Source organism: Lampetra planeri, chromosome 10, assembly GCF_965212315.1.
Source record: "Lampetra planeri chromosome 10, kcLamPlan1.2.h2, whole genome shotgun sequence".
Classification (NCBI taxonomy): Eukaryota; Metazoa; Chordata; class Hyperoartia; order Petromyzontiformes; family Petromyzontidae; genus Lampetra; species Lampetra planeri.
Window position 1 is genome coordinate 4,368,616 of NC_136116.1, and position 22,104 is coordinate 4,390,719.

Here is a 22,104-nt window from a genome sequence, read left to right on the forward strand (position 1 = left end):
GGGCAGGTGAGGGTGTGATGCGATAGTGGATACACAATACGGACACAGTAAATTCTACGGCAAATGCAAAACAAATAATTCGGAAAAATAAATTCGTACGAATCCCTTGCTTGGCCTCAAATTGTTGGCCCAGGTGCCGTTTGCGAACAGCGAGCAAGGCACGCGGAGGGGTTTGTGGAGAGACTAACGGCGCACGCCGATCTAGCTGCCTTCGACTCCCAGATTGTGGCACGGTATTTACACACCGCACCAGACACTCATTTAATGACGAGTGGACCTAGAGGAAAATTCGAATAGGTTAAGACCTGGAAATAGCTACAATGCGCCACCGCTCCCGACTAACATCTCACGCCACGCTACCCGCAAGATGGCAATGCAGGGAGGGTCCCACGATTCATTTAAACAGCTGTCACATCGAGATAGAGAGGAAGTACATTTAACACAGCCGCTCTCGATCTGATTTCAATATTTATATATCCGAGTATTCCAGCGATCCGCCCGACCCCCATCGCCCCCCACCTCTCTCCTACCCCCCCCCCCCCGACTCCCCCATCCCCCACCGACCCCCCACCCCCATCCCCCCGATAACCCCCCTGTCCCAAATCCCCCCCCCCCCCTCAAATCTCCCCCTCAATTCGACCCTACCCACGAATTCCACCCCGAACCCCCCCCCCCCCCATTCTACCCTCTCATCCCTTTCCAATGCCCTAAATGGCCCTAATTGAGCGCGCAATCATCACCTGCTCGGAATTAGCGACGCCACGTGTCGCGAGACACGTGGTTTCATTGTCATCAATGCACTCGCCGCCCTCCCTCCCACCGCGATTCCATTGCCACCATTCCAGTTGTTCCATGGGGTTTGTTTGCTTATGCTGTCTGTCTCGTCTTGGAATAAAGTGCTGTTTAAATCTAAGATGCGGTGGCCCTTTTGTTCCATCGGATTACAGTTACAGAATAAGATTTTCACGCGTGATTTAGTTGCACTGTCGTGAGTGTTAACATCGATATCAATCGATGAACAAAAATAAATGCTCGTCATTATGGATTAGCGAAGCAAAATTAACTTAATGACACCATTTGTTTATGCATTTTATTGGATGCTTAACCTAATAACACAATTTGGTTATGCATTTTACTCGAGTCTTACGCTCATTTTTATTCAAAACATATTTGTCCTGGTCTTTAGAGGAACACCGTTGTATATAAATGAGTCATTATTAATCTCCTCGTTTTTCCAAAAATATTTTACTCCTCAATCATCGCACATTCGCAACAGAGGATTAAACACGAATTGTCATTCCACTGAGTGTTAGTTGCCACCCTTCACATCTTAGATGAGCAAAAAAAATAGATTCTGCCCCGCGGCGAATTTACTGTGCTTCATTATGGTCTCAATTACTCAAACATCTCAGATTTCCCTAATAAAAGGACTCCTTTCAGACTCGGTTGCCGTGGGTCAAACGGTAAACTCTTTGGTTCGTTCGGTAAAGTCACCTGATGAAGTACGCTTGTGTTGCGCCCGAAACGTCGTGATTTATTTAATTTTATACCTACGTGACTTTACCGAAAAAACCAAAGAGTATGGATTCCTGCAGTCACGAAAGCTTCCAAACAAGACGGCAAACCAGTTGCGGTTGACTGTTGTGGTAACAAAAGTCATTTGCCCATCTTGAGAAGAGCTGAAAACCTCGCGTGAAGATCTCACCGGCTGGGTGTGTAGCCACCACCGTGAACGGACGAAGGTGATTGCGTAGTTGAACTTGTTGAAGAGGCCTCGTGGTGATGAATATACGACTACGTATCGAAACATCTTAGAGGCTCAACGGCGACACACGGAGAGCTGGCAAGCCCCTCTCCGTCAGCCCTGGCCACGACCCACGTCGCACCCGGGGACAATCTACGACACGCGTGTGCAATGGACCAATACCCCCCGTATAGCCTGAACAGACTTCGAAGGCAAGTGCTGTTAGCGAGGACCAATCATGTACACACACGCGCGCACATGCAAGAGCTTCCTTCGTCTTACAGAAAGTTCAACGGGTTCTACGTTACGGGGGACGTCTTTAGCAATCATCAGGCGCGTGCAGTGTGTGTAACGACTGAACAAGATGCATTTTATCGGAGAAGACCGCATGCTAAAAGCTGCGACACATGCCGACTCGCAAATGTATCCTCTATTGTTGCATTTGCATATAAATGACGCGACATGATGATGTGCAATTATAGCAGTTAGAAGCATTGTGCTGCAGTGCACTGCAAAATTACACGCAGCAGCAGCGGTGGTTATTCCTTAATGGCTTAATGTGCTGTATCACATGCCCAAGTCATCCCCTGTACACCACTGTGAGTCCGCTAAGAGGCAGCGTTGCACACCGTATCTTAATGTTGTCGTACATTATAATGATCATCATCAGTAGCCATGATCAATCAACTGCTGGATGGGCGACCGACTGTGAAACGAAAGGGTTGGTAGAGGCTGTCGAGTCGGGGCTACATTGTGAGCAACAGAGGACGCAGTGCAACAACAATGCTTTATTGTACCGTACTCCTATGCTTCCAAGCCTATGCTTGCTGCATTCACAGTTCTGCACTGGCGCGGGTGGTGAAGTATGGTCAGGCAATCCCCCGTGACTGACACGGCGTGTGAAAGTCCTCAGGTGGGTGAAAGCCCGCACCTCCGATTATCACGGTTAGCTACGTCCGTGGCTGCATACGGTGCGAAAAAAGTTAAACATACATCCAGAAGTGTATTGGCAAGGGAGTCTATTTATACGCGTACATTATAATACGTGTCATATGCGAGCGTGACGTTCAGTACAACCAGTTCTTTACAATACATCATTGGGGCCATTACCACTGAAACCTCAACGGTGGATTTATTGCGGGCTTAATTCTAATTACGCAAGGCAAGGCTGTGGCATTGTAAGACGCGTGACGTATGTGCGATTGCCTACGTACCCTACACACGGTTATCCACATGTATAGATACCCAACTCAACTGATTTCTCATAACCCTCACTTTCTTTTCAGCAGGTGATTGATTGTAGCACGCAGAGTGTGAAAGCGATGGCACCATAACTCGCAGGTCTCGGGGTGTTAAAACATTTGATAGCACGTGTGTTGAGATTGGTCGGCGACGTGTAGAGAGAGGCTTTGCAATAACAAAAATGTTGTTTTCGCTCAAAAGTAATTTCGCAAGATATTCTTTAGTGGGATATCTGGAAATTGATCACACAGTAGTATGCATGTGCAGTGGCATGCCCAAGCAATCGCTTCCGTGCGCAATATTTGATTTATTGTTATTCCTGAATACAGATCATCATCCGTCCTCATTGCCCAGTCCTTTTCGTTAATCTCCCATGGGTGTACATCTCTCTCTCCCTATTTATTCTGTATATATATTAATGTCTGTGTGTAATGTATGAGCTCATTCAGGTACCGAGGTCGTGGGACAGGCATCGTCTCGCCCATAGCCCCAGGTTTTGAGCCGGGTTGTTCTGCCACTCTTTGTAATTACGAGGATGCGGTGAGCACATGTATATACTTACTGTAAATGTTACCTTCAGAGCACGGAGCGGTGGCGCAGTGGTTAGCACTGCAGTGCAAAATGAACCCGGACAACCTAAGCTTGATTACTGGCCGTGGCAACATCTTTGACGAGTGATAGCCGATCCGGTTGTGGTACCACACGCACGACCCACCCCACCCCCACCATACACAGACACTTTACCGAGCCACTGCTGTGACCAGCGTGGTGAAGTATAGTCAACCTCTCCACAACCTACGCAGTGTGGGGAGGCCTTCATCCATCCGTCAATGAATGCATTGACAAACGGCTGCAAGATTATTATTATTTAAATAACTTCAAATGTATCCCGCGTCCACGTGTCTAGCACCCTGGCCCTTGGCATGCCGTGCGACTGCACCCGGGTGCCTGCATTTGCCGGATGGGCCCCTGGTCCCTGCAGCAGCCGCCGGGCTACGAAGAGACGGGGAGGGGAGTTAGAGGGATTGGCCAAGTGGCCACGCTATGCCACTTCATCATTACTGCGTGACTTCGCGTGATGTCGCCCTTTCATTAAGAATAGGTAAAATCTCTTCTTATTTTTCATACTTTGATACTGGCAAAAACATGTCGCAGAGATTTAACTGCTCAAACCGAGCTATAATTGCTCTGACACGTTGCATTGTCTTTGTACTGTTCGCATTTTTTTGTTCTCCAGTCTGACATTGGTGAGACAAGGCCTTAAAGAAGCATATTTGTTTGCATGTTTTTGCTACAAGTACGTGTGGTCAATGCAGACTTTATTTTTGCGAAAGGTATCTACTTGGCGTTTGAATATGTTAACACCTGTTTTATTGCCATGAAGGGTAAACACCTATTCTTATTTTTCATATATTGCCCCTCCTTGGCGATGACCTCACATATTAATATGCTCTGTTGCATATCTAAATATGCATATCTTAATATGCATATTATAATATGCATATATTAATATGCATATATTAATATGCATATCGTAATATGCAACAGAAACATGTGCTGTAGATCATCGGCGAGCTCTGGCCTACGTAAAGTGCTGTACGTACGCACAGCAGAAGGAGCGCACTAAAGATATTGATTTAATCATGGGACGATTACCAGAACATCTCGAAAGGAGAGCTCTGGTGACTTCAGTTCATACCCAGGGCCGAGACGGCCTCTGGGCGTGATGCGAGAGGGCATCTCTGTTCGACACAACTCTTCTGGGCTGTATCTACTTCACCACCCCATTTCAAATTTCAAAGTTTCGACACAAAATGTGGGGTTCCCTCCACTCTTTGAGGGCATTTACTTTGGTCACATTTTTACTTCTGAGTAAATGCTGTGAATACGGGGCTCATTGCCCATAATTGGTTTGCCTCTTGCAAAAGTAAATTGCATAGAGTACTGTACTGTATGTAACATGTTAAAAGCTGGAATTATTTTAATAAAAGTGTGTTAAATAAATATTGAAGAAATTCCAACCACTTGCGGAGTAACGATGAATTTATTTAAATATTGCGGCTAAGCTGGAACATTGGTACATTACACAAATGTAGATTAAATGCACAAACTTGTATGAGAATAACTACAGTATATCACATGTATGGATTTTCATAATTTTGTAACAATCATCGTAATTATCATCATTCATTAACAATCTCATTAAATTTCGATTTAAAGCTTTCGTGACTGCAGGAATTCATCTTCTTGGTTCTTTCGATAAAGTCACGTAAAAGGGAAGTAATAAAATAATAATAATAATAAAATAATAATAATAATTCTCACGACGTTTCGGCCACAACGCAAGCAGCCGTCCTCAGGTGAAAACCAGGTCTGTCGAGGCGACAGCGTCTGATTCAGACTTGGTTTTCACCTGAGGACGGCTGCTTGCGTTGTGGCTGAAACGTCGTGAGAATTATTTTATTATGTTTTATTTTTATTATTTTATTACTTCCCTTCTACGTGACTTTACCGAAAGAACCAAGAAGATGAATCTCATGAAACTATTGGGAATCGTGGTTCACACTCTATACGGTAATATTATTTAGGGTCACATTTTGCATCTATTTCTTTCTTCTTCTCCTCAAAACTCAAGAATTATAAGATTTAGAAATGGATAGGTTTTTGACAAAATCAAGAAGGCCACACTCATCATCAGCATCATCAGTCTGACATTTCCCCACGGTCGCTCGAGGCTTTAAGTATGCATGGAACCAATCGTGGAGAGGGGGGTAACAGGGTTGATGGCATTGAAAGGAGGGGGAAAGGTAGTGAGGGTGGGAAGGGTGATTGCAGGGAGAGGGGACGGTGGAGGTCACGTCATGCGCCCCCTGGGGAGGGTCCCCTGGGACCGGGCTTCGGTACCACGTCCCCGTTTCACCCCCAAGGACCCCGATGCCGGTTCGGAAGGGGGCCCATCAGACTCGGAGCAAGGAGTCGATTTCACAGGCGAGAGGTGGGGGCCCTTGCTCTCGTGGCCTCCGGTCTTCGTCTTGTTCGGCTTGTCTGCTGCGCACCAACGTGAACAACAAACAGCAACATCGACGAATGGCACAACAACGGCAACAGCAGCAGCAACAACAATAGCAGCATCAACAATAGCAGCAACAACAATAGCAGCATCAGCAGCAATTTCAACCGCAGAAGCAGCACCACTGCATTGAGCTTCGACGTGAGTGGAAGGTTACGCATATATATATAAACCAAACTAACCTACCAATGTAAGAAAATTAGGGCATAGTACCCGTTTGGACAAATTGCTCGGAAACTTGGAACATTGACAAAGAAACTGGAAACAAAGGCTCAAGAGGGAACAAATAATAATGGGAGGGTGCTGCTTGCTTGGAATTACACTGCGGGAGAGAATAACGCGTGAAATTAGAGCACCTGACGCACCTATTCGAGACGTAACATTGACTGTTGAGTAAGGTGAAGGGGGCTTGGACAGGAGACCAAGTCGCTAGAATTGATGGTGGTCAGTGGACGAGACGAACATCTCAGTGTGTGAGCAGTAGGAGGAGGTCACACGCCAGAGACACGTCCACTCGCGGAGATGGAGCGATTCAATAGGCTCACGTACAGCGACTCAATGGATTGTCACATAACGAGACCGGATGGTTACTTTGAAAGGATTTCCATCCAGTGGAAAGGATTTCCATCCAGCAGTAGATGGAGTGTGGCTACGACTATGATGATGATGATAATAGGCTGACATTTACAGTACTATATATGTTTCGGATGTGTATTTTCTGTTTTAAGAGAGCGTCAAGTATTTATCTTACGTGTGTTGTTCTTTTCGACTTACATCTCACGGGTAACGTCTGCCCTCTGCTGGCAAGGATTGATAATAAAATATCGGCTTTATAACTCGACACTTTATCCGATAAACAAAACTGCCTTCAAATTTCAAATATAATAGGCGACGTTTCGGGAAAATGGGCCTTGCTCAGAACACATAGAGAGGCCAGGCAGAGTGTGTAACAGCATAAAGCGTCCAGTTGATAAATATTTGTTTACAATATCTATATATATAAAATCGCAAATCTGTCTGTCTGTGTGTGTGTCTGTCTGTCTGTGTGTCGCCGGACCATACGCAGTTTCATTGGACGACCGGCGCGGAACACGGTGGTTGCTCCTGGCAACGGGTAGCGACGCATTCGCTGCGGGGTGGACGCCATTTTTAATTTTTTAATTCCCGTTAACAATATGCGCACGCATTAATACGCGACTCTGAGGTAAAATCATCAAAGTTTCACGTCCTCTTCACTCCCCCCCACCCCAATGTGTGCAATTACGATTATAGGGTCCGTAGATAATACAATTATAGCGATTAGACAGTATTATTGTAGCGCGGGGGGGGGGGGGTAACGGCCCCAGTACCCAGCCTCAGCCGAGGGCAATCTAGGCGAGGCCGGAGGCTCTGCACGGTACGAGGCCTCGACAAATCACCCGTGTCAAGCGACGACTTTGTGGTATAAACTCGATATACCCAGCGTTGCCCGGGGAGAAAATACATTTAAAATCTTCTGAAAACTTTCAAACATTACATACCAATGAAAAAACAACTGTGTAATTACTTTTAAACCCGACGCGCCAAGAATCGATTCTTTAAATGTTGACTGTACAAATAGTCATTAAGCTGGGTGAGCGTACTGGCAGTCTATAATGTAGACTGTAGCCTGGTTATTAAGCTGGGTGGGTGTACTGGCAGTCTATAATGTAGACTGTAGCCTGGTTATTAAGTAAAGTGAGTCAATTTGTAACACGTAGGCTTTCGCGACCATTATTCATAAACAACGTTATTGGGTTTAGATCGCCTTATTTATTAATGTGTTGTAACCCTCCACCACCCGACACGGCCAATCAGTAAAAAAGTGTCACGTTGATAAAAGACTAATAGTTCACTGCTTTAGCCCACCGGTGTGTTGAAGCGCATATAAAGAATTTTGAGTGAAAAACTTTGTTTTTACGGGTTATACTTATTATTTATTCATGTGCATGACCATCCCAACTCACGCGCCTTTCGTGGAGGAGACGGCTCATGCCAAGTCGCACGCTGGTAGTGAGGGGAACATTTTATTTTGCGTTAAAAATGCTTTAAAAATACACTAAACGCTCAGGTAAATTCTTCACTGCGTGATGTCCCCCCCACCCCGATGCGTGCAGTGATTACTACTATACATTTGCTAGATGATACCACTATAGGCCGTACATATCACTGCACAGCGGCCGAGGAGATCGTGGCTGGGGGGAGGGGGTCAGGGGTAGCAGCCCATCTGTGTATATATGTAAGGTTATCAAGAAATATATTTTTCACCCGGGCAACGCCGGGTACTTCTGCTAGTCTATATATATAAAATCGCAAATCTGTCTGTCTGTGTGTGTGTCTGTCTGTCTGTCTGTGTGTCGCCGGACCATACGCAGTTTCATTGGACGACCGGTGCGGACCACGGCAGTTGCTCCTGGCAACGGGTAGCGACGCATTCGCTGCGGGGTGGACGCCATTTTTAATTCCCGTTAAAAATATGCGCACGCATTAACACGCGACTCTGAGGTAAATTCATCAAAGTTTCACGTCCTCTTCACTCCCCCCCCCCCCACCCCAATGTGTGCAATTACTAGTATAGGGTCGGTAGATAATAAAATTATAGCGATTAGACAGTATTATTGTAGCGCGGGGGGGGGGGGGGTAACGGCCCCAGTACCCAGCCTCAGACGGGTAGGCAATCTAGGCGAGGCCGGAGGCTCTGCACGGTACTAGGCCTCGACACCCCACCCGTGTCAAGCGACGACTTTGTGGTATAAACTCGATATACCCAGCGTTGCCCGGGGGGAAAATACATTTAAAATCTTCTGAAAACTTTCAAACATTACATACCAATGAAAAAACAACTGTGTAATTACTTTTAAACCCGACGCGCCAAGAATCGATTCTTTAAATGTTGACTGTACAAATAGTCATTAAGCTGGGTGAGCGTACTGGCAGTCTATAATGTAGACTGTAGCCTGGTTATTAAGCTGGGTGGGTGTACTGGCAGTCTATAATGTAGACTGTAGCCTGGTTATTAAGTAAAGTGAGTCAATTTGTAACACGTAGGCTTTCGCGACCATTATTCATAAACAACGTTATTGGGTTTAGATCGCCTTATTTATTAATGTGTTGTAACCCTCCACCACCCGACACGGCCAATCAGTAAAAAAGTATCACGTTGATAAAAGACTAATAGTTCACTGCTTTAGCCCACCGGTGTGTTGAAGCGTGAAACCACAACATTTACCATTTCAGAGTACGACGTTTCGCTGATGCTGGATGCAATTACCAGCGAAACGTCGTACTCAAAAAATGTTCTGTCCGTCTGTGTACGCTCGCTTGCAAGGGATTTGCCGGGAGGCACGTCCCGTGCCCCGCGATGGGAATAGGCATGTCAGTTTTTTTATCCGTCACCTTTAAAGTGGTTTAATGATCGATGTAGTGATATTCAACTTTAATTATTTATTTCATCTGTGTATTTATGTAAGGTTATTAAGAAATATATTTTTCACCCGGGCAACGCCGGGTACTTCTGTTAGTATATATATTAACGTATTCCGGTTATTGTGATGCAGAGGTGGGACAAAGTCATTGTTATGCAAGTCCAAGTCGAGTCGCAAGTCATCAAATTCATGACTCGAGTCTGACTCGAGTCCAAGTCACATGACTCGAGTCCACACCTCTGTTGTGATGTGTTGTTGGCAATTAATGTTCCCAAAATCGTCATCTTGGAGATGAAATCGATGGAGGTACAAAGCATGCGATGCAATTGCACATTGCCGATTATGTTGTTGGTGTTGCAATCAACATTGCGTACCCAACTTGGAAACACCATGCAGACAGACACCAATCCTACCCGTGCCACACAAGACACCCCGAATGACACGTACACACCCCCACCCCCCCCATGTTAGGCGCCGTCCATAAATGACGTCACGCACCTAGGGGTGGGGGGGTCAGACATTTGTGACGATGTGTGACGATGGGGGGGGAGGTTGAGAAATGTGACGTCACATCAAAATGCGCAAATTTAAATAAATATAGACAACACGTTCTACTTAATTAAATCGACTTTTTAATAAATGTTTTCTACTACAACATCAGAGTGCAGCGCCACATTAAATACCCACTACAATGACAATAGTTTAAAGCGATTTGAAGCATGTTTTATTTTTTGGGGGGGGGCAAAGCTTTGTGACGTCATATTTGAGGGGGGGGGGGTCTGACTTTTTGTGACGCCGTGTGACGAGGGGGGGGGGGTCAAAATCGTCCAAAATTGTGTGACGTCATTTATGGACGGCTCCTTACACAGACACAAGCTCCCCGGTGTTACGCGTACGCGGACACAATACGCAACTCCACGTTACAGACACAAGCCCCCCCCGCCACAGCCCCCGTGTTCCTCAGATAAACACGAGACAACACCCTTGTGGACACAGGCAATCTACCAACTCCACGTGTCTCTCACAGTCGCACAGAGGCTGGCTCCGTGTACCTCGCTGCTTGGCGTAGCGCAGGGCGTATGGAGCCATGAGCATGGCCGGTGGACGTGTGGACAGGCTGGACAGCTGAGTCATCTCCCTCTGTTTGATGACAGAGAGCGAAACACATTCCAAGGATTGCAACGTCTCGACACTTTGACGGGTAGAGTTTCAAAGGGGGCCTTCTGGGCAGCTGACACGCGTGGTGTCAACGGGGACGATGGTGATGGTGATTGCGATGATGATTGCGGTGTTGGTAGCGGCAGTGATGACGGTGGTGATGATTACACGATGTAACACAATTTTTGTTCCTGGGTAGTAAGTATTATTTCGTAATTGCTTATGCCTAAAAAGTTCAGGAAATGGCTATTATTCCCCACAAACTTTGATTTTGTGACCAGGACAGTGATATTTTGAAATGTACCTATTTTCAATGAGAAAACAGGCGAATTTGTATATTTTCGTTCACATAAAGTCAGAAAAAAACAACATGTGAATCAAAATTAACATGTATTTATACTAAAGTAATAAAAAAATGGACTACAAAAGATTTAGAAATGAGTAGTTATTCGAGATTTACGATTACACTGTAAATCACTTTCACAAATCAGCCCCCAAATGTCGTCTCCCATCATGTTCTCGTTATACTGTCCTGGGTAGCAGTGTTCAAAGTCCAGTATATCCTGGTGGAAGCGCTCGCATTGCTCCTCCGAGTACGCTCCCATGTTCTCCTTGAATTGATCAAGATAAGCATCAAGGATATGGACTTTGAGGGACATCCTACAGCCCATTGTGCCGTAGTTCTTCACCACAGTCTCAACCAGCTCCACATAGTTTTCGACCTTGTGATTGCCCAGGAAGCCACGAACCACTGCGACAAAGCTATTCCAGGCCACTTTCTCCTTACTAGTGAGCTTCTTGGGGAATTCATTGCACTCCAGGATCTTCTCTATCTGCGGTCCGACGAAGACACCGTCTTTGACCTTTGCCTCAGACAGCTTAGGGAAGAAGTCTTGAAGGCGCTTGAAGGCTGCTGACTCTTTATCTACAGCTCTATAGTGATGACGATGATGCTGTTGAGTGCTTGTCTTTATGCACATGCAACATGTGCACAATAGCCCCCACTCAACATTATTTCTCGATGTATGTCGCAGTGTTTTTCTCTGTTGTCGTCATGCCTCTGTCATTGTGTCACCAGGTCTGTGTATCTTTGTCTCTCTCTCTATGACCATCTCCCCCATCTGCACAGAGCCTCCCCCATTTGTTGAGCCAGCTCTGATGACCATTGTGTTTCATGAAAATAACTTTTGACAAAGAAATCGTGCAAACGTTCCAAAGACTTTTCGCATTCCTTATGTTATATTTCACAGCGACCTTTGTCTATCCACTGCTGGATAAAGGCCTCCAAACACATTTCTGTCGTGGGGATCGTCTAAACATTATTCACACTTCTTCAGACAGCGGGGTTGCTGAAGGTTATACAGTATCAATTATAAATATACCCTCTCAAATATCCTTCCGAAAACATTTTGAAACGTACTATTACCACTCCCATTATGCTATCACGAATACTTCCGATGGTATTTGTGGAAGAATGCCTTTTTTTTAGAACGATTAAAAAAAACTCTTCAACAAAGAGACAACACGCACACACACACAACGCACGCGCGCGCGTTAAAGTGCAAAACCACTTCAAGCAGCTGTAGCGTTTGAGTGGCACTCAACAGAGTCCACAGTTGGCACGCTCGCGTGAGCGCGGGCATCTCACGGCAGAGAGAGAGAGACTCAAGCATCGCTTGCCGACTCACGCCGACCTCAGCAAAATAATAACGAGAATGTTTATTTATACCGCAGGAGGAATCAGATGAGATATAAAGCTCTTTCTTTTTTACACACAGATGTCCAGTTAAGGGGGCGGGTCAGAAAGTGAGAACAACAAACAATGCAAAAAAAACAACACGATAAGAGTGTAAAGTTTATAAAAGGTAAAGAAAATCACTAAAAAAATGAATGTATTATTTGGTGGTGACGTTACTGCTGTTACGTTGGCACAGTGGTGCCCAAGCACAAATATCACAAACTCTAACACATTTTTCTTGGTTCTTTCGGTAAGTCACGTAGAAGGGAAATAATAAAATTAAAAAATTAAAAAACACATTTGTCCATTAAACACCGTGGCCTTAAAGAATATGGACCATTAGTCAAAACGTCACGTACCTTAGCAGCTCTTCTCGTGAGGCTGTCCGAGGGACGGTGCCTGTACAGCATAAACACCTCCTCCAGGTTCAAGCTGTCCTTCACCGCACACAGACAAAACGAGCACAGTCATGCCCCACTTTCGCCAAACACAAGCCCCCGTTTGTGCGAAACCGATTTCAAAAATAATAATTAAAAACCCTTGCCATGACAGCAACTGCACAAAGAGGCACTGTAATAACACATTTTAAGTCAATATTTAGTTGCGATAATAGCTTTCACATCGACGACGGGTTATGCTTTTGGTTTTTACGTAAAATCAAACCCGAAAGAGGACCGCAAAAACAAAGTGGTGACGTATTTCTGGCGAGATTTATTGATGGAGAATAATAATAAAAAACAAAGGGCCATTCTCGTGTGCGCCTCGCTTCAATGTCAAGGTCGCCCATGTGCAGCAAAAGATGAGCGCAGCGTGGGTTTTATGACCCCAAGAGAGATTTGTCGGGCGTGCCGGCCACAGTTTACTTAATTTATGAACGTGAAATGAGGTCCAGTGTTGGATTTCGGCACTGGCATTTCACACACATGTTTTAAATCATATATTATTTGTTGTTGTTGCTGCTGTTGTTGTTATTTCACAGAGCTTCGGATGTGTCGATCCCTGGTCCGTGACCTACTATAAGACAGCTGGCGTACGCGGACAGGATCTCCGCCTCTTTCTCCAACGAGACGTGACCTCCCGTGACCTTACTGCTGCCGCGGCAGGCTGCTCTAGACTCCACGAGGTACCCACAACAACAACACAAACGAACAAAAAAACACACACAAGGGTTACAATAATTAACAACAACAACGACGTACATTTGGCAATGCTCCCATAACGTACGGAATGTCTCAAGAGCGCAGAAACACAGAGGAATAGCGGGAGGGAATGGGTGGTGATGGAGCAAGCGAAGGGCATAAAGGAAGCAATTAAGGGGATACGAAGGCACGGATGAAGAGGAAGGTGCTGTAATTATAATCAAAATAATTCATGTGATCCAGTGCCTTGGAGATGACGCTGTTGGGTCGTTAACAAATAACAACAATAATAACACGTATGCCGTTTATATATATAGTTTCAAGACAATTTTTTAAGTGTTCTGCATTTGCTCTGCATCGTGTGTTCTGCATTTTTCTGCATTGTTCTGTGTTCTGCATTTTCGAAAGTGTTCTTCGTTGTGACGTCTGGCCAATTGTCTTCAGTTAAGGAGGGTAAAGCGGATTACGTACTCGAAAAAAAACGCCACCATTCATATGACGGCATAGCACTCAGAGGTCGGTACAGACAGGCTTAAAAAAACACCCTTGCTCGAACTGCCATAGCCTCGCCACATTGCAGCCCGGCAGATTCGGGTGTTTCACGAGTACACGTGATCCACCGACCCATGCCTCGAAAGCATCGGACCACAGGCACGCGGGTACCATGTGTTAGATAATTTCCAAAGCCAAAGGTCCGCAAGGTGGCCCGGAGATTGGCGGTACAGTACTGTCCAGCACAATAGATTCGTTGCCCGTTTGCAACTGAATATTTCCACAATGTTTGCGGTGTTTATCCCTATTGTGTACGCGGTGTGTTCTGTGGCTGATCGGAGCTCGTGTCCACTCGAAAAGGGGCCTTTTTGTTGCAGGGGTCACGAGGCGACCGCCGGACGGATGAATCGCCTGACCTTTTCTCCGGGTTGCCGGGGCCATCGGTCTGAGATCTGCTGCGCGGCAGTCGTCCAAATGCCAGGTCAAAGGCACGCTGCGAAGCACACGACCCACACTGAGATCCAGCCGGGGGTGCGGGGCAAGGGGGGGGGGTTCCCCACCCAACGAGTGACGTAACATCGCACGGCAACGTTGTGATTATTATCGTTGGTGTTCGATATGACGCAGAGCACAACACGTGGTACAACCCCATCGGAGATCTGTATACGAACACGTCCGCAGACACCTATGCAGGAGTTTTATTAACACCGCATTCGTGAATCCAATTCTCACTCGACACCCTTTCCAGTAGCCGAAGCCTTCCTGTCCAAATGTGCTTGCAACATTGTACATGATAATACATTTTTGGCAATTGACTGCTGGATGAAGGCCTCCCCACGCCATTCTCTGACACAAGATTGTGCACTGCTCACCGGAACAGTTCCGAACAGACCTGCCTTCATTCATAGAATGCTCGATACCAGCAGCACAATTGTAGCGTCATTAAAACCGTAAACTGTAAACGAATATAAACAAAGAACATTGTCATGAATTTGACTTGGCAAAGTGACTGATTGCTTACGGCTCGGGGATTAATTTCAGTCGGGTCTGTCTAAATCAGCAACCCGTAAAATATAAACACATCTGGAAAACCACATCCAGTCTCCATCGCACTATGGTCATGGTCTACCAGGGACACAAAACATAGCTTGTGAGAAATTCATCCCAGACATGGCTTAGTGCTGCCTGCTTTATGAACCAGGGATGCTGCCACGGTGTTTGCACATCCGACTTGCTATCCAGAGGCCACCACTTCATCCTCCTGGCACGGAAAGTTTCCAAATTCACCCAATGAGCACACCGCAGTTCGTCCATTGGTCGCTTGTGAAGACGTAAAGTGTAGGTGCTCCCACCTCTTCCAAGATGTCCAACCAGCGTGGAAGTACAGGCCAAAAACAGGCACGCCTCTACTTATGAACAAACCTGTCTGTCCAGTTGCTTGCTCCGACCAAGACTCGTAAGTTCAACCGCCGCACAATAGATGGTGGTGGTGGCATCTACATCTGCGGAACGTGAAGAACCAGTGGCATCTACATCTACAGGAGATTATACAACTCTTAAATCCATTCCCCGTGTTTAGTGTAACATGCCGTACAGCACGTTTGGAATCGACAGGAGTAAAGTTGACGTTACGAACATATCTCTGGAACCTAACTCGTTCGTAAGTAGAGGAGTCTCTGTAACTGTCTGGGGAGCTCTCTTGAGCGCTCTCTAGTGGAGGCTCTTCCGCCAACAGCGGTGTGAGCAAGACAATTGCAGGGCTGCCCCTTTACCATTACTCTGTGGACAACCCAAGCTGAGAGGGAAAGATTCCACCGCCGTTGTTGAGCGGCGGGATGAGTGAGGAGTGCGTTCCAGTGTGGGGCCTCACACGGCTTGGGTGTCGTCCCACTCGTGGATCAAAGTCTCTCTCCCGCAGATGCACGGACAGATGCTGCTCCCTGTGGGACGAGACATGTGGGTTGGTGGTGGGGGAATTTGTGAATGTGTGTCTGTTCGAAATGTTTAGCGTACTTCCCTAAATGCAACAAACTTGAAATTTGGCATGTGGGTAGCTTCCAGACTGTACACAATGCAACAAGTCTAAAATAGACTTTTGTATTTGGGGGCGGGGGGGCAATAATGGAAAATGTTGCATGGCAAGTGAGCGGTGACGTCACATCTGTGATGTCACCCGCATGCGGCAGCGTCACGCAGTGTGCCTGCTGACGTCACGCCCCCCCCCCCCCCTCCGCGTAGGCCGTGTATTAATCCAATACAATAATCCAAGTCCCGGGTGAAGCCGGGTAGTAAAGCTCGTATTAACTATTTGTCATGCAATTATATACTGCAAGTGTATTATCCAAACATTCCACATATCCCAGGCTGTGCAGATGAATTCACAAATCAAGGTTTTTTTTGTCATCCTCTACCAATTGCCAGGTCTTTGACTCACACTCCCCGTCTGATCTTGAGCGTTCTTCATTTCACCGTAGGGACCTCTTTCCTTCGAGGGGTCAAGCAGCTTCTTTCTTGTTCTGCCTCTGCGGCCTCTTCCCCAGCATCCACCCTTTGAAAACGTCATTGATCCATCTGACAATTCTGGCAATGCGCCCAATTCACATATTTCACTCCTACCTGCATTGTTCTCGTGAGACCTCTCTCCTCCCGAACCTGTCGTGGAACCTCATTCTTCTTTCTCTCCATCCAACTCAATTGCCTACACACACCTATGCCATTCGTCCCAGGTCTCCCTCGCTACGAGGCGCCGTTGTCACGGTGGCCTCTCGTCTTGTTTACGCCAAAGCCAATTGCTTCCCACTAACATTTCAAGCCCTCTTGCCTCTCCCAAGTGCCCCCCCCCCACTCAACCTCATCCCAACTCCACACTTGATGCCACTCACAGTAACTGGGCTACAGCCGCCTTGAGCTGCCGCGTCTCCGACTGCACGGACATTGCTCCTCTCCGTCGTGTTCTGGGACACACACAGCGCAAGCGAACACACCAGATACGTCACCACCCTCACGGATTATATTCCACACTTGCCTCTATGCATTGCCTATGGGCAAGTTTATTAAATCCCACCGTGCCTCCTGGCAGTATAAATGGGCATACCACAGTGAGTCGATCGGCAGGTGGGTCGCGTATTGTGGGGTGAAGTGTGGGTATATGCACATCTCCCAAGACGTCTGGCCTGCAGCATGGAAGAGTAGGCAAAATACCCTCTGGAGGGGCTCTCTAGAGCTCCCTGTCGTGGAGGTCTTTCTGCCAGCAGTGGTGTGAGCAAGCAACGTCAGGACCGCACCTTTACCCTGTTGTACTACGTTATATATTGTATTGTCATCGTGGGGGTTGTTTGACCCGACCTCACCACGCCAGTTGGTGCGGGCTGGTGAAGGCGGGGAGCAGAACAGTTGAAGCAAAGAATCACGGTACAACGATGGATCTTCCTTCACTATATATATTTTTAAAGTCCCAGTGCTCATCAGCGTCATGTGAGCGAATCAAGAGATTACGCTTGTACGAAGGCTAACCGGGACAAGATGCACAGTTCAGTAGAATTGAGCTAAGGACGTGGCCGCCTTTCCACGTATTGGCTGTGTCGTGCACCCTCCCTCCCTCCACCCAGAGTCTTTGTATGCCCCCGCCTTTGAACAAGGCACACGTGTCAGGGTTGACCAGGTCTGTTGGTCACTTTGCTTTCACGGAGGTCGCTCGCGGCTCATACAGAAGGTCGTCTTCTAACTCGTGCGCGCGTTAATGGGACATTCGCCCGTGTCGCCGTGCAGGTTGTCTCGGACAGGTTTAGTCACGTGCACGGTTGTTGTTCTTGTTGTTGTTGTATGTGAGCCCAGACAAATTACACGTGGCTTTTAAACCCATACCTCTCCGAGAACACACACACGTATATGTGTGTGTGTTTTTACAAAGCGTATTTGAAAGATCACATCAGGTGATACGGTCTGTTCTAGCAAAAAACAAAGCACTGTACAGCGTAAAAAAACACATAAATCCTTATAAACAGCACATGCATCGTGATATGCGTACACACATTGTGGTATCGTGGTTGGCATGTGCACAACCAATGCAATGGGGGTGTCATCATTTGAGACGCATTTCCCAGAACTTGAGCCCCTCCCCCCCCAGATCACGATCCCCGGTGCAGTTACACCGCCTGCACACTTACCAGCGCCTTCACTAGCACACACACCACGCCGTAACGTCAGCCGTCACGTCTGTATGCCGACACAAAGCACGGCACGTCTTGTGCGCACGTGTCTTTGGCCAAAGAGCGTTGGTTGCAGCCGTTTTAGCCTGCACACTCGATAACAAGCTATTCGATAAACAACCTATACCCGACAACAACACATCTACGCCACGCACTGCATGCTACACACACAGCATCTGTACGCGGGTACCGGTAGCATGGAGCACGATGTATCCGCGGGTACTTGCGCCGTGTATTTTCTCCCCCGGTGGCATCGAGAGTGAGTAACGTGAAGCTCCCCCCCCTCCCCTCCGTCCAGTTCGGCGCTCGTGTAAAACACACCAGCCCGCTCCGTCAACATGACCGGGCATCGAAGACGTGGCCCGGGTGGTGCGTGGTGAATATCCCCCCCCCCTCCCCACATTCATCTTTTTTATTCGCTCTCGCGAGCCAAAACAACGTTATTCGACTCCGATCACCCCCCCCCTCCACACCACCGACAAAAAACTTGATTAAACCCATCAGGTTTTCGATGAATATGGCACAAGGCGCGCGCGCTCATCGAATTCTCGAGAGCGAGCAATGACGGTCATTGTTGCACTCAGACGCACCACGGCAGCGTGCGAGCGTGGATGGTCAAATAAATTGCGGCCCCTGCGAGTTGCGTCTCATTCACTCGGCTGAAGCAGATACGCACGGGAACGTTTCTTTTTAATATTTATATAGTGCAGTGAAATCAATGGTCGGGGCTGTACTATGGCTCCATCGAGTATGCTCCCCGCCTTCGCTCGCCCCGGAATGGCTGGCCAACGACGCTCTAAAGTATGGTCAAACTACCTCCACGACCCACACGATGTGGGGAGGCCCTTATTGTAATATTACAGAAATATAATAAATAATACAAACAAAAATTAAGTTAATATTATTTCCCTTCTACGTGACTTTACCGAAAGAACCAAGAAAATGAATCCATGCAGTCACGAAAGCTTTAAATCGAAATTTAATATGAGAAGGTAAATGTTCACACCCTGAACTTGCTTGCTCGCGCCACTGCTAATGGAAGGGCCTCCACTAGAGGAAGCTATAGAGAGCCCCTATTGAGGTTATTTGGCCTACTCTTCCACGCTGTCCAAATGTGTTGGAAGAGGTGTGAATACCCAAACTCTACTACCTCGCCCACCACACGTGGTCTGCCTGCCGCTAGACGAACTGTGCACGATGTGTGGGTGGACAATGGCTCAATTTCAGATGGTCCAGGACTGAGCTCCGGAAAATAGGTTCCTGTATCCCCCCTCCCCTCATTTCTGTCGGCTGGGGTGGAGGTGGGGGTGGGGCTGGGGGTGGAGGTGGGGGTGGGGCTGGGCGCTACGGGCCGCCCCGGAATATATATTCCATGAGAAACTACACCCTGTGATGAACTGACGCGATTCTCAAATCCAAATTCATTGCGATTTCTACCGCAGGCAATCTATCCGTGTTTACCGGTGTCTCCGTGTTTGCGCAATGCACGGTTAATAATGCGCGCACCTGCATTGCTACTTTAATTGAAAATAGCCCACGGTGCATGCGACTGCGGTCACCAATCTCAAACCAGGGACCACACAGCGACCACTGCCAGCTTCGACAAATTAGCTGGAAGCACATGTTTATTAATTTATAGATACTCCATAAATGGGTAAACAATATTACGGAGAAATTATAGAGAAAACGGCATTTTATTTCAGAGTTTCTACAGGCCGCACCTCCGATTAGCACGGTTTGGTTACGTACGGTGCGAAAGAAGTTCAACATTCAAGTCATTTAAAATGTATGGGGTATCTATAAATGGATTTCCCTATATGTCAAGATATTCACTCCTGAAGCCATATATTGGCCTACAAACATCGACATGAACATTGTGTTATCAACTCCCTACCATACGAAGGAAAGAAGATTGACATTGTTAATATATGGGACGGTAGACTATGGATTGGAAACACTGACTTATATTTAAATGCTCTTCTCATAATACTTGACATGGAGATAAACGTGCCTCCGTAATAACAGAGTTAATCAACCATTTCCATTTTTACTCAAAACTAGAACCAATATCTTAAAGACAGTGTATCATCTCGCTGTTCACTAGCATTGATTCAAATAATGCTGACTGCTGATGTGACACTGCGTGTAAAAACCGGTGAAGTGTTTGATTGCACTGAATCAATGCCTGTGAAATTATGCACTCCCAGAAGGCCATGTGGCTAAAGGGTTGTGTAAACATTGTTTTATTTTTTATGTGAAGAAACACATTTGAAGGGGACATCATCTGCGTACCCAAAACTTAAGTATTTTTATTTTACCAGGTAAGGCCCACTTAGCTATACAGCTCTTTTTCAGAAGTGACTTGGCCACAAATGATCACTCAAAGCGTGGCTTATGTGGATATTTATAGCAGCCAAATCGCATGTTTCTAAATGTGGAGGGAAACACCTGAGGACCCAGAGAAAAATCCACGCGACCATGGGGAGAACATGCACACTTCAAATATACAAGCGTCAGTGTCGGGATCAAACCCACGAACTTCTGCATACCAGGCGAGACAGCTAACATCTCGCCGCATGTGAATTGGTGCCTTTCAAGTAGATGCCTACGTCATCATTTGAGTAATAGACTTGGATTCTCATTGAGTTATCTATCAATAATTTAATAAATGCAACCACAACTACCGACATGTATGCATATCTGAAACAATATATCAACAAAGCAAATTCAAGTAAAGTCTATTTATGAGCCAATACACTCTTAGATATCATTTGTCTGCATCTCGACGTTCTGCAAAGGACCTCCTTTAGAGAGGTCACCCAGAGAGTGTGTTGGCCTACTCTCTCACGGTGGCCAGACGACTTAAAGAGGTGGAAGTTACCACACCTTACCCCATCACACGCGATCTGCCGCTCGACTGTGGTGTACCCATTTATATTTCTGTGCGGAGAGTGGCAGAGTGATATAAGAAACGTTAACATTATTTCAACCAGTACACCCCTGTGGCAGTACATCTCCACGTTCTGTACGAGACTTAACAAAAATATTGAAACTCGCTGCCTCCCCGTAAGAAGTCAGAAATCATTGTACCTGTCTGCAGACATCGACATCAACACATTGCAGCCGCTTACCTGTTCACCTGCGTATGCACCGCTGCGGCAGCGATAGAACACGTGGCACGGCACGAAGCGGTCGCGATATCGTCTTAAAAACTAGAGCCAGGCGTGCATCACCATCATCATCATCACCACTGCTACCACACCACAACCATCGATCGCTGTCACAGTCATCACCACTACCATCCACACATTGTCACTGCACAGACCCGCCTGGGCTGTTTGGGTGAAAAACTAGAACCAGCTAGCCCGTGCAACACTACTGGCAGCATTGCTTTCGCCTGCCCTTTTTTTGTTTCGGTTTCTTGGCAACCATTCCCAACACCCAAATGGGAGATGGGGGGGGTTGAAATGTCACTCAGCATTATTCGGTGCAATTAAGGTAGTGCGTTATTCTGGTTACCTTCATTCTGTGTTACCTGCCTTACCCGGAATGGGAGTCTATGAACGCATTACTAAATACTGTGCAGCGTAATTGTGGTAACATATTGTAATGCATTCATATCATCATCACCTGCCATGATCAGGTGATGATCAAACCCGTCACCGTCTCTCGCGGTCGTCCTCCGACGTAACAATCCCACGGAGCACCTGCCCACGAGCTGATCATCTGATTTCATCGCTCCATCTCCGCGGTTGTAGGTGCTTTCTCTCTCGGATGCCTTCCCTCCCTTGGCTGCCACTCTGTCCTTAGTCTCGACCACCGACCGTCAGCCCTTTCAGCGATCGTGTCCTGCCGAAGCCCAATTGTCCG

General features: G+C 46.8%; 1 protein-coding gene across 1 annotated transcript; it reads right to left on the reverse strand.

Annotated features, from left to right (window-relative positions):
- Positions 1–5,756: 5,756 nt before the first annotated feature.
- Positions 5,757–21,642, reverse strand: C10H2orf80 (chromosome 10 C2orf80 homolog). The gene is made up of 8 exons (XM_078598549.1): positions 21,366–21,642; positions 16,909–16,980; positions 15,897–15,966; positions 14,443–14,519; positions 13,411–13,504; positions 12,755–12,832; positions 10,552–10,639; positions 5,757–6,034 (listed from the first exon to the last, which is right to left on the reverse strand). Exons 2-8 carry the CDS (start codon positions 16,959–16,961, stop codon positions 5,841–5,843), a joined length of 654 nt encoding a protein of 217 aa, XP_078454675.1. The 5' UTR covers positions 16,962–16,980; positions 21,366–21,642; the 3' UTR covers positions 5,757–5,840.
- Positions 21,643–22,104: the final 462 nt, after the last annotated feature.